The 13,980-nt window shown below is 40.8% G+C and overlaps 1 protein-coding gene across 1 annotated transcript; it reads left to right on the top strand.

The window, feature by feature from the left end:
* Positions 1,011-5,291, top strand: LOC104766314 (receptor-like protein kinase 2). Its single transcript, XM_010490175.2, has 2 exons — positions 1,011-4,227; positions 4,509-5,291. Exons 1-2 carry the CDS (start codon positions 1,320-1,322, stop codon positions 5,036-5,038), a joined length of 3,438 nt encoding a protein of 1,145 aa, XP_010488477.1. The 5' UTR covers positions 1,011-1,319; the 3' UTR covers positions 5,039-5,291.

The following is a 13,980-nucleotide window of genomic DNA, read 5'->3' as shown; positions in this document are numbered from 1 at the left end:
TAATTCGTTAATAGTGGATTGAGTAAATGACAATTGTCATAAATACAATTAAAATAGTTTTTTATTCTAAAAATATTATAATTTAATTTTTTTTCAAAAATATTATTAAAATATAGTTTTTTCAAAAATATCATATAATTGAACTAGAGTTCTAATACTAAAAACTAATTCTTAAATTCTAAATACTAAACCTTATCCCTAAAAACTATATCCTAAAACTAAATGTATCAATCCAAACCTAAAAAAAAATTCTACATCCTTAAAAATCAATTTTTGTGTTTATGATAATTTTAGAAAAAAAAACTTTTATGGTATTTTTAAAAAAAATAAACTAAAATGTGGTATTTTTGGAAAAAAAACTTTTTTAGTTAGTGGTATTTAAAGAAATTTCTCATCACTAAAACATAAAACAAGAGTGTATTAAACTGTTTGAACCTCGATTTTTTTTCCACCAAATTCTTCACTCAAACTAGAAGGATACAAGAGGATAGGGCATATTCGGACACACCCAAATAACAAGCTTGGAAAATAAAGCACAAAAAATAAACAAAGACCAAACATAAAGACACAAGCATAACAAAGCTTGATAAGAAACAGGAGAAATACCAAAACAGCATGAGCAAACCCATAAGAAAGTATAAAAATATATATACCCATAATAGAGGGCTAATAATGGGTTCAGTAAAACAAGAGTGTATTAATACCTCGATAGTAGTTAATATTGTAAACAAAAACGACTAGTAACTAAAAGTACTATTAATTGAACTTTATTTGGCTTAAAATTTACTTTTAAACATCTTAACTAAAGCTATTTCGTTTAGTTAGATATGTTTCTACTCTTCACGCAATGTACACGTATAATAATATAAAGAAAATGAATATTTGTAATTGTATGTATCGTATAACATCAATATTACAAAGCAACATATAAAAATAGTATAAAAATACTACTAAGTACAGAAGAGATAGGGCATAATAGGTGAGGTGGCGAGGAGGTGGGGTGGTGCAGTTTTGTTGATCTCAAGGCGTTGTGTTTCCCTATTTTCCTTTGTACTCTTTCTCCTCTCTTAAATCACCACACACCACTATTTTAATTTATTTTCTTTCTCTCGCTCTCTCCCTTAAGGATTTGATAAAACACAACACAAGTATTAGAAGAACTTAAACCCCTCTTATGTTATCTTCCTAAGCTTGAGTTTAATTCAAGCAAGAAACAGATTTCGAGAGAGAGTGAGCACAGAGATAGAGAGAAGAAGGGCACCGAATCCTAAATGGGTCTAAACCCGAGATTTTAATCTTCTTTTCGGATTTTGAGGCAAATGACTCTTCATTCCTTAATCTTCTTCTCCTCTTCTTCTTATTCTTCTTCCTCACTTCTCTTCTCTTTCTTCTTCTTCATCCTTTGTTTCTCTCTCTCTGATGCAGAGCAAAATCCGGAAGCTTCTATCCTCTACTCATGGCTCCACTCTTCTTCTTCTCCTACACCTTCATCTCTTTCTCTCTTCAACTGGAACTCCATAGACAACACTCCTTGCAACAACTGGACTTTTGTCACATGCTCTCCTCAAGGCTTCGTCACCGACATCGTCATTGAATCTGTCCCTCTCCAGCTCTCCTTGCCTAAGAATCTACCGGCTTTTCGTTCTCTCCAGAAACTCACTATCTCCGGCGCTAATCTCACCGGTACTTTGCCGGAGAGTCTCGGCGACTGCCTCGGTCTCACGGTTCTTGACCTTAGCTCTAACAGTTTAGTTGGTGACATTCCTTGGAGTTTAAGCAAGCTCCGTAACCTAGAAACCCTAACTCTCAACTCTAACCAACTCACCGGAAAAATCCCACCGGACATCAGCAAATGTTTGAAGCTCAAGAGCCTAATTCTCTTCGACAATCTTCTCACCGGAACAATCCCGCCGGAGCTAGGGAAGCTCTCTGGTCTCGAAGTGATAAGAATCGGAGGAAACAAAGAAATCTCCGGCCAAATCCCACCGGAGATCGGAGATTGTTACAATCTAACAGTACTTGGTTTAGCCGAGACTAGCGTCTCCGGGAGCTTACCTTCTTCCTTAGGTAAGCTCACGAAGCTACAAACACTCTCGATTTACACAACAATGATAAGTGGAGAGATTCCTTCAGATTTAGGGAACTGCAATGAGCTTGTTGATCTCTTCCTGTACGAGAATAGCTTGTCTGGTTCAATCCCTCAAGAAATCGGAAAGCTAACGAAACTAGAACAGCTGTTTCTATGGCAAAACAGTCTCGTTGGTGGTATCCCTGAAGAAATAGGAAACTGCAGCAATCTCAAAATGATAGATTTATCTTTAAATCTCCTCTCTGGTTCAATTCCAAGCTCCATTGGTCGTTTGTCTTTTCTTGAAGAGTTTATGATCAGCGACAACAAATTCTCTGGTTCCATACCAACTACAATCTCGAATTGTTCGAGTCTTGTCCAGTTACAGCTTGATAAGAATCAGATATCTGGTTTGATACCGTCTGAGCTGGGAACACTCACAAGGCTTACTCTGTTCTTTGCCTGGTCTAATCAGCTAGAAGGAAGCATCCCTCCTGGTTTAGCTGACTGTACTGATCTCCAAGCATTGGATTTGTCACGTAACTTGCTCACCGGAACAATCCCTTCTGGTTTGTTTATGCTAAGGAACCTCACCAAGCTTCTCTTGATCTCAAACTCTCTCTCTGGTTTTATACCTCAAGAGATTGGTAACTGCAGCTCTCTGGTGAGATTGAGGTTAGGTTACAACAGGATCACAGGAGAGATCCCTTCTGGTATTGGCTCGCTTAAGAAGCTAAACTTTCTCGATTTTTCGAGTAATAGGCTACATGGGAAGGTCCCTGATGAGATTGGAAGCTGCTCAGAGTTACAGATGATTGATCTCAGCAATAACTCTCTTGAAGGTTCTTTGCCTAATCCGGTTTCTTCTCTCTCCGGTTTACAGGTTCTTGATGTTTCGTCTAACCAGTTTACAGGCAAGATTCCAGCGAGTTTGGGACGGCTTGTGTCCCTGAACAAACTAATCTTGAGCAAGAACTTGTTCTCCGGATCGATACCAACTTCTTTAGGCATGTGTTCAGGGCTTCAACTTCTTGATCTTGGAAGCAATGAGCTCTCTGGTGAGATTCCTCCAGAGCTTGGTGATATTGAGAATCTTGAAATCGCGTTAAACTTGAGTAGCAACAGACTCACAGGGAAGATTCCTTTAAAGATTTCGTCTCTCAACAAGCTCTCGATTCTTGATCTCTCCCACAACATGCTTGAAGGGGATCTTGCTCCACTCTCCAATATTGAGAACCTCGTCTCTCTTAACATCTCTTACAATAGCTTCTCTGGTTATCTTCCAGACAACAAGCTATTCAGACAATTATCTCCTCAAGATCTTGAAGGAAACAAAAAACTCTGTTCTTCTTTAACTCAAGATTCCTGCTTTCTCACCTACGGAAAAGGCAATGGACTTGGAGATGATGGTGATTCTTCTCGTACAAGAAAGCTTAGGTTAACACTCGCTCTTTTGATCACCTTGACGGTTGTGTTGATGATTCTTGGTGCGGTTGCGGTTATCCGAGCAAGGAGGAATATCAATAACGAAAGAGATTCAGAGCTTGGAGAGACATATAAATGGCAGTTCACACCATTTCAGAAGCTGAACTTCTCGGTAGATCAAATCATCAGATGTTTAGTTGAACCAAATGTGATCGGTAAAGGATGTTCAGGGGTAGTTTACCGAGCTCACGTGGACAACGGCGAGGTTATAGCCGTTAAGAAGCTTTGGCCAGCGATGGTTAACGGTGGTCATGATGAGAAGACCAAAAACGTTAGAGATTCGTTTTCAGCAGAAGTTAAGACGCTTGGGACTATTAGACACAAGAACATAGTTCGGTTTCTTGGATGTTGTTGGAACCGAAACACGAGGCTTTTGATGTACGATTACATGCCCAATGGGAGCTTAGGGAGTTTGCTTCACGAGAGACGAGGATCTTCGCTTGATTGGGATCTTAGATACAGAATCTTGCTCGGTGCAGCTCAAGGTTTAGCTTATTTACACCATGATTGCCTTCCGCCCATTGTTCACCGCGATATTAAAGCCAACAACATCTTGATCGGTCTAGATTTCGAGCCTTACATTGCGGATTTTGGTTTAGCCAAGCTTGTTGATCAAGGTGACATTGGTCGGTGTTCTAATACCGTCGCTGGATCTTATGGTTACATTGCTCCAGGTATGTTCCTAAATTTATATTTCTGACTACCAGCCACCAAAGCCGTTATTTAGGGCACTTGCAATATTTGCTTAAAATAGGTTCACAATCAAAGAGACTAGTTTAAGACATATAATTAAGAGTCATATAGTTTTCTTACAGTTTAGTTTCTATTTTACGTTTCCATTTTATACATAAATACTTTTTATAGTTAGAAATAGAAGTCTAATAGAATCTTTGTATTTTAAGTACTATAATATATGAATTATCTTAGATTGGATTGGTTCCATTTGTTTTTGCAGAGTATGGTTACAGCATGAAGATTACAGAGAAGAGTGATGTTTATAGTTATGGTGTGGTTGTTCTTGAAGTGTTGACAGGGAAACAACCTATAGATCCGACGGTACCAGAAGGGCTTCACTTAGTGGACTGGGTGAGGCAAAATAGAGGTAGCCTCGAAGTTCTCGACTCTTCATTGAGATCAAGAACTGAGGCTGAAGCCGATGAGATGATGCAAGTGTTGGGCACTGCTCTGCTGTGTGTGAACTCGTCTCCAGACGAGAGGCCTACCATGAAAGACGTTGCGGCTATGCTCAAGGAGATCAAACAAGAGCGTGAAGAATACGCGAAAGTTGACTTGCTGCTTAAGAAATCTCCTCCGCCAACAACAACATCAACGCATGAGGAAGGTCGAATGAATGAGATGAACATGACAGCGACCGCCGCTTCCTCTTCTAAAGAGATGAGACGAGAGGAAAGATTAGTAAAGAGCAACAACACGAGTTTCTCTGCTTCGTCTCTGCTTTACTCTTCTTCTTCTTCGATCGAGTGATCTAGCTAGGGCTCTTGAAGGTTACTTGAGAGGAAAGCTTTTGTGTGTTGTTTAAGAAATGGGTTTTTTTTCATTGTTATTTAATTACCATATTAAATCTTTAGATATGTGATGTAAAAAAAGAAGAAGAATAGAATGAAAGAAGGCAAGTCAGTAATGATATAGAACTGTGATTAGCAAAGGGTTGTGGACTTGTGACATGAAATTGCACCTTTTTGGATGGTTTGAGATCAATAATTCATGTAGTTTTCTTTCCAAGTGTATATTAAGATCGAATAATAGTTATTGTTTACAGTTTTTATCATAAACACATTACCTTCCAAAAATATATTAATATTGATGCATAAAACTATTTTAGCTTTTTAGGTGTATGTGCAACGTGATATTGCTGAAAGGAGCATCACTGAAATCACTGACAACTCATTCCAACAAACAAAGATGGGTCCTGAAGAAATGGTCAAGCCCACTGCAGTTTGCCTATTAACTTTATTCTTCAACAGTAACAAGGAAAAAGAACTCCTCCCATATACTCTGCAATGTACGGACACATCTCACACTATAGTTTAAACAAGAAATCAATTCTCTGCTCTTGTCTCACCAGTCTTGTGCAACTGATAGAGATACTTGTCAGACATCCACCTATCTTGTAATCATTAGGTTATCTAGTCTCTCCCTATATAAAGACAAGCTATGTAATCTGAACCTATTATGAACGAAGAAATATTTTTGAGCCACCATTACTCTGTTTTCAACCTAGAGCTTTAGCTCTTGCTTTCATGGTATCAGAGCTCTGGTAGTACGCCTCAATGGCTACAACAAAGTCTTTTTCTTCCGCTCTTTTATCTATTTCTCAGGTTGTGACTCTTAAACTAACAGAGTCCAAGTCTGAGTCCTTTCTCTCACCACAACTGCCGCTCGGCTATGTCAATGGCTCAATCACTCGTCCAGAAGCTACTCGCTCTGTTACAGGTGTTGCTGGAGTCACTATAGAACCAAATCCGGAGTTTACTAACTGGATCTGCAATGATCAACTTGTCATTGCGTGGATCTTTGGTTCTTTGTCTAAACCTGTTCTGAGGGTGGTCTATGGTATGCAGTCTGCACAAGAGGTATGGACCGCTCTCGCTAATAAGTTTAATAGGGTTTCAACCACTAGGAAATTTGAAGTTCATAACCGTCTGCATGCTTGTCTTAAGTTAGGCAGAACTATGGAAGAATATCTTAGTGAACTTAAGCAAATCTTTGATCAGCTTGATTCTATTGGATTTCCTATGACCGATTTGGAAAAGATTTACGGTTTACTGTCTAGTCGGGGAAAGAATATGAATCTGTCTCCACTGTTATTGAGCACTCTATGGACTTTGTTCCTGGTCCTTGCTATGAGGACGTGGTGTTTAAAGTCACCGCCTTTGACGATAAGCTCAAGACTTACTCCTCTGCTTTGGCTGTCACTCCACATATAGCTTTTAAGGCTGAGAAAAGTTACTTTGATAGAGGAGGTTCATGTAACATAGGTGGCAGATCTGGTGGAGGTTACAGAGGTCGAGGTAACTATTCCACTTGTGGTCGTGGCTTTCAACAACACAGTCGTGGTACACAAGGAAAAGATAATCAAACCAAGATAACAGGACCTGCTAGACCAACCATTTGTGGAAAGTATGGCCACAGTGCATACGACTGCTACAATCGATTCGATGAAGATTATGTTCAGCAACAAACCACTGCTTTAACTGCTATGCGTATCTCTGAAGGTGAATGTCACAACAACATAACTGAATGGCTACCTGACAGTGGATCTACTGCTCACATTACCAACTCCACTTCGAACCTGCAACACTCATAATCTTGTCGTGGTAACGACACAATCATAGTTGGAAATGGAGAGTTCTTGCCGATCACACACATTGGTACTGTTCCTCTGCAGACACTCTCAGGTAAATTTCTACCTCTGAATGATGTTCTTGTTTGTCCCAATGTGACAAAATCTCTGCTTTTAGTCTCTAAGCTTTGTACAAACTATCCTTGTACCATTAACTTTGACTCTGATAGTGTGCGTGTAGAGGACAAGCATACCAAGCAGCTCCTCACAACAGGAAACATGAGTAGAGATCACTACGTGTTGAAAAATCCTGCCTTTCAAGCTCACTACTCTACAAGACAGCTCGCTTCAAGTGATGATGTCTGGCACCATCGGTTGGGTCATCCTAGTGTAGAGATTCTTTGACACCTCTCCTCCACTATAGCAATTTCAATCAATAAACGCACCAACAAGATTTGTGAGTCGTGCAAGCTTGGCAAGAGTGTTCAACTTCCCTTTTCTTCTTCTACTTTTGTAGCTAGTAGGCCTCTTGAGAGGTTGCATTGTGATTTGTGGAATCCTGCTCCTGTCACTTTGATATGCTCAAATTAAATCCTAGAGCTACTCTCTCAAATTAAGAGATCACTGCAATACTTAGGGGTCGAATTCCATAAGGACTCAAGACTACATAATAAATTATAGAGTTTTGTTATTATTCTAAACAAGTTCATTTAAATTAAGAAAAGCAATGCAAAATATTAAATAAAAGCTGTGTGAATTCAAAGGATTAAAAAGGTAGGTCTAGGGAATTTCTCAGGAAATTACAAAATATTAAATCAATAATTAAATAGGATTCAACCAATTAAAAATCAGACGATCTAGAACTCTAAACTCTTTTGTAAAATAAATCAGTTCTCACTGCAAATATTATCTAAATTTAAAACCAGAAAATCCAAATCTCTTTGTAAAATTCTAGGTTAAAAATCAGCTTTAAAAATAAGTTTAGATTGTTCACAAAATTACTAAAATCAAATCTCTTTGCAAAAAGAGTTTAGATTGTTCTCATATCAATTTATTTTCCTAGTTTATTAATTCTATATGGTCAATCAAGGATTAATATGAAGAACAACATATGATGAAGATCTGAACCTAACAAGCAAACTACTCAGACATATTCAATAAAGAACAAGACATAATTCTGAATAATAAGCAATTGAAATTAAAAGAGTAAAGAGGGAGTTTATGAATTCTGCTCTCAAAGCAGTTCAGAACTTTCTCTCCCAAAAGCTCTCAAAATCTCACAGGGTTGCAAAAAATAAAACTTGCTAGAAAATAACTTAAGAGTTTCTAAAACCCAAAAACAATATATATATATATATATATATATGTCCTAAAACACGTTAGTGGCTTGTGATGCAAATATGGAAAACTTCGGGCAGATTTGTAAAACTTCCAAAACTTGGGTCTTCTTGCGGCTAACAGGGGTGTCGACCGACACCAAGGGTGGTGTCGATCGACACCATCTCTCTGAATCAATTCCAAGTTAATTTCCTCCGGATTAATGCTCCAAAACGATCCAAATTGCTCCACTTTGCTCCATCCATGCCAAAATCCTAGAAAATCTATCAAGACTCTAAAACATCATAGAAAACAAATAAAAAGACTCAAAAGCACATTTATATCATGGTTAAAAACCGTAAAAACCATGATATATCACACTTCAACTCAGGGGTTTAGATATTATGTGATCTTTGTTGACAATTATTCTCGTTACTGTTGGTTTTATATCTTGAAGAATAAATCAGACTTCTACTCAGTCTTCTGCTTTTCCAAAGATTTGTTGAGAATCAGTTTAATCAGAAAATCAAGATGTTTCAGTGTGATGGACGGGGTGAGTTCATTAGGAATCGATTTGTTACTCACCTTGCGAACAATGGCATAAAACAACTTATATCATGTCCACACACACTGCAACAGAACGGTCTAGCTGAAAGAAAATGATAGATATTAGAGACCCAAACTTTGTAAAGAACAAAATAATATGAAAAAATTCTTTATTAATGAGATATCAGAAAACAAGACTTGAGAGAACTTATGGATTATCTCCCTCCCCCTTACAAGTTGATCGTGGAAATTCGTGCAACTTGATGAAAACCTTATCCATGTTAGGGACAATGGATCGTGGAAATTCGTGCAACTTGATGATCTCTTGCACAAACAGATTCGCCACGTCTGTTGCTGTAAATGGGTGCTTCAACCGTAAGAAATGCGCATACTTAGACAACCTGTCCACCACCACCAAGATCGCGTTATTGCCTCCTGACTTTGGTAGTCTTTCGACAAAATCCATGGACAAGTCTTCCCATATCTTCTCTGGTATTGGTAGAGGTTGTAGTAGTCCTCCAGGAGCCAAAGTCGAGTATTTGTATCTCTGGCAAACTTGACAAGCAGCAACATACTGCTTGATGTCCTCCATCATCCCCGACCAATAGAACATTTCTCTAATTCTTTTCTAGTGTCTTGAGTACCCCTCCATATCCACCCATTTTTCCATCATGGAACTCCTTGAGGATCAGTCCGATTATTGTAGAAGTTTTCGGAATAACCAGTCTTACTTGCCTCAGCAACCGTCCATTCACCAGTGAGAAGTCTGGATGAGATTCAGAATTTGTAGCGAGATCTCGGATAATTTTCTGCAGTTCCTCGTCCTTATCTACCTGAGAACAAATTTCCTCTAACTGGATTGCCGCAGGAACCGACATAGCAAACAAGGTTGATACCACTTCTTTGCGTGACAAGGCATCTGCCGCTTTGTTCTCTAACCCTGTTTTGTACTGGATGTCGAAGTTGAACCCTAGCAATTTGGAGAGCCATCTTTGGTAGTCCATGTTAATCTCCCTCTGCTCCAACAGGAATTTCAAACTCTTCTGATCCATTCTCACCAGGAACTTCCTTCCTAGTAGATAATGCCTCCAATTTTGTATAGCAAGGACGATTGCCATCAGCTCCCTCTCGTAAACTGACTTGAGACGTTGTCTTTCTGTCAAGGAATGACTGTAATAGGCTAGTGGTCTCCCCTTCTGCATCAGTACTACTCCCAGAACTACTCCCAATGCGTCTGACTCCACCACGAATACCTCATTAAAGTCAGGTAGTGCCAACACTGGAACCGATACCATGGCTGCTTTGAGTTTGATAAATGCCTCCCTTTCTCTGTCAGTCCATGCGAACTTATCTTTTCTCAACATCTCAGTCAAGGGCCGAGCAATATCCCCATACCCCAACACAAAATTGTGGTAATAGTCCGTCAATCCCAAGAACCCTCTCAATGCCTTGATGTTGCTAGGTTCTTCCCACTCCGTCATCGCCTTAATCTTGTTTGGATCAGCTGCTACACCCTCCACAGAGATCACATGTCCTAGATACTCAACCTGCTGGCTCCCAAACTGGCATTTCTTACTGTTAGCGAACAGTTGATGCTGTTGAAGAACCCACAACACTGTCTTTAGATGCTCCTGATGCTCGTGTATGGACTTGCTGTAGATTAGGATGTCGTCGAAGAACACTAGCACGAACTTCCGGAGGAATGGTCTGAAAACATCATTCATGAGGGATTGGAATGTGGGCGAGGCGTTTGTAAGCCCAAAAGGCATGGCAAGGAACTCGTAATGCCCGTCGTGTGAGCAGAATGCCATCTTGTGCACTTCCTCCTCTCTGACCAGGATTTGGTTATATCCTGACCTTAGGTCCAACTTGGAAAATATGAGAGAACCCTGTAATTCATCCAGCAGTTGATAAATCATAGGGATAGGGTAGCTATCATGTATTGTTGCCTTGTTGAGAGCCCTATAATCCACGCAGAACCTCCAGCTTCCGTCTTTATTCTTCACCAGTAGGACTGGACTGGAGAATGGGCTTCCACTTTCTCTGATGATCCTCGCGGTAAGCATGTTGGAAATTTGTTTCTCAATCTCCTCCTTCTGAGCATGCGGGTATCAAAAGGGTCGTACATTCACCGGCTCTGTGTCGGTTTTCAGTTTGATGGAGTGCTCCTTGCCTCTTGAGGGTGGTAGTCCTTTTAACTCTTTGAACACGTCCTTAAACTCCTGCAAAAGATGGTGAAACTCACTTGGACAGGCTACTTCCTTCTCTTCTTTCAACAATTTGTGGTACTCCACCATTAAACCTTCTCCTTCATGTTTAAGTATCCTCCACAACGCCTTGAGAGATATGGCGGCGTTCGAGAGACTGTGGTCTCCTCGCAGAGTCATGGGTTTCCCTTGAGCCCATAATGACATCACCTGCTCCTTTCTGACTCGTGTATCTCCCAACTTCACCAACCATTGCATCCCTAGGATCACATCAACACCACCTAGTTCCAATGGTAAGAAGCTCATAACCAGATTGTAACCAGGAATCCCCAACCTTATGTCCTGACAAACCCCTGTTCCGTGACCATTATTCCCGATACCATCCGAATCCCATACTCCTGAGTTCCTCGTAATATGAGCCCCACTTGGCGAACCACACGACTTGTCACCTCCTCTGTCTTAATTGATCCTCGTAACTTCATGGTACATGGTGAAGATATACCCGCCGCCAAACCTAAGGATAGAACAGTGCACTCCGCCACGTCTCCCATGACCGCGTCGAATGCTTCCTCCTCCACATCATAGAAACACTTCGTGTCTCCCACCTCTTCGCTTACCACCATCACTTGCAGCTCCTTCATCCTACACCGGTGACCCGCGTGAAACCTCTTGTCACACCGGAAGCAGAGTCCCTTCGCCCTTCTGTCATTTGCCTCCGGATCCGTCAACCTCCGATACACAAAGGTTGTCAAGACGGATTAGGTTTGATTTGATTAGGTTTCGGATTCACAGCTTGTCAAGACGACATCGTATGATTGTCTAGGGTATTGTTAGACTTATGAGTGGATGAAATTACCCCCTCGTTGAACCGTTGACCCCCACTCGAGTGTTGATTGCTGCGAGTTATTAGTCTCTCGCCGCCGGACCTTGTTAACGTTCCGTCGCTGCTCCCGGACGAGATTTCCGATGAGGACTCTCCAGACCAATCCTCCACCTTTCGGGACAGGCTCATCATTTTTTTCAGATTCCTGGGCTCAAACATCTTCACTCCTGCTCTGATTTTCGGCTTAAGACCAATCATAATCGCCTATTCCAAAACCTTTTCTGTTATCACATGAGCATTTGTCACCAGAGCGATAAATTCTTTGCAGTAACGCCCTGTGGTGTCGTCTTGTCGCAACAGTAGCAATCTTTCACCCGCTGTTAGGTCGTGGGACACGGAAAAATTATCCAACACCCTTTCCTTCATCTGCTCCCACCCTGAAAAATGGTTTATGTCGCGTTCCCAGCGGTACCACGTCAGAGCCTCACCGTCGAAGCACATACGAACCGCCTTGAGTTTTTGCTCCTCTGAGAAATCCTCCATTTCGAAGTACTGCTCCACTCTTTGAACCCAAACCTCCGCGTTCTCTCCATTAAACAGAGGAATCTCGATCTTTCTAGTCAAAGGGTCGTTTTTTTCTGGAACGTCAATATTTGTCTCTTGCAGAGCGGTCATCGGCGTTTGGGTGGGTGTGAAGAGGCGATGGACAACGTTAGTTGTGTTGGCACTGTCTTCAGACGGTTGTGTGTCCCCTTCGATTACCCATGAACGCTTTTCCTCACCAAAGAAGCGCTTCTAGATGATCTCCAAAGCGTCTAGTTTTCCCATTTGCTTCTCCATGACGTATAGTTTCTCCATTTGTTTCCTCATTTTCTTGACCTAGGTTTCCAGCTCTGAGATTTTGCTGACATCGCGTTGAAGGTGTTCGACTGCCTTCTCTAACTCTTCCATTTTTTTCGTCATGACTTGTTTGCACTCCCAAGATTGAACAGCTATGATACCAATTTGATAGATATTAGAGACCCAAACTTTGTAAAGAACAGAATAATATGAAACACTTCTTTATTAATGAGATATTGGAATACAAGACTTGAGAGAACTTACGGATTCTCTCCCTCCCCCTTAAAAGTTGATCCAGAATCTAGATACCTCTCTCCTCTACCTTACCTTCTACTTTATACTACTTCTTGTCCTATTAGCCCTAGTAGCCGTTCTGACTCGGTATAGTGATCACACAAGCTAGCATAGAGACTTATTAGTTAACTACAATTACTTTATTACTAACCATGGTGAACAGTCTTCTAGTGATCCTTCTAGTCAATAGGACACCTCACCGCTTCTAGGTCCTTCCTCCCTTGTTGGATTCCTCTTTGGCCTTGAGCCTCGTTCGATACTTAAACAGAATTGGTGGGTGCCTTGCTTCATACGTATCAGAAAACATAGGCATCTGTCTGAACTTGGTCTCAGCATGATGTTCCAAAGCAAAGTACCACAATGCTACTGGGTTGAGGCTTTCTTTACTGCCAATCACATCATCAATCTCCTTCAAACATCTGTTCGCCAAGCTTCTCTGAGCTCGTATGAAGTTCTCTTTGAAGTAAAACCGGATTAGTCTTATCTCAGGATATTTGGCAGCACTTGTTATCCTACACTTCGAGCCTATGGTGCCAACAAGTTTGATCTTAAATCTCTGAAGTGTATGTTCCTTGGATACAATGACAAATACAAGGGATACATGTGTGTGTATCCTCCTACGGGTCGTGTCTACATCAGTAGACATGTCCTTTTCGATGAGAGCTCTTATCCTTTTGAATAATATTACTCTGATCTTCTTCCTGCTCCAGCTACAGCACTATTGTCCGCCTGGCAAAAGAGCTTTCTACCACCTCAAACTCCCTCTATTGCTTCACCTCCTCCACACTCAGAGTAGACTGTTCCTGTAACAACTGACACAGTTTCTCCTGTAGTACCTGCAACGCCTGTCTCGACAACGCCTGCAAAACCCTTAAGCTCCGCTTCCTCTTCAAGTGATACAGACATTGATGACACTGATGATTCATAGGATGCTCCGTTGTTTGCAGAGGATGACTTTCCTCCTCTTTCAGCACCAGTTGTAAATGATCACACCATGGTCGCAAGATGAAAACATGGAGTTCGAAAACCTAATCCATAGTATGCACTTCACGCAACACACACCACTGAAAAAGCTCCAAAAACAATGTCCTCTGCT

Source organism: Camelina sativa, chromosome 19 (assembly GCF_000633955.1).
Source record: "Camelina sativa cultivar DH55 chromosome 19, Cs, whole genome shotgun sequence".
Lineage (NCBI taxonomy): Eukaryota > Viridiplantae > Streptophyta > Magnoliopsida > Brassicales > Brassicaceae > Camelina > Camelina sativa.
The sequence above is the reverse complement of the archived record's forward strand: the minus strand, read 5'-3'. Positions and strand labels throughout refer to the sequence as shown.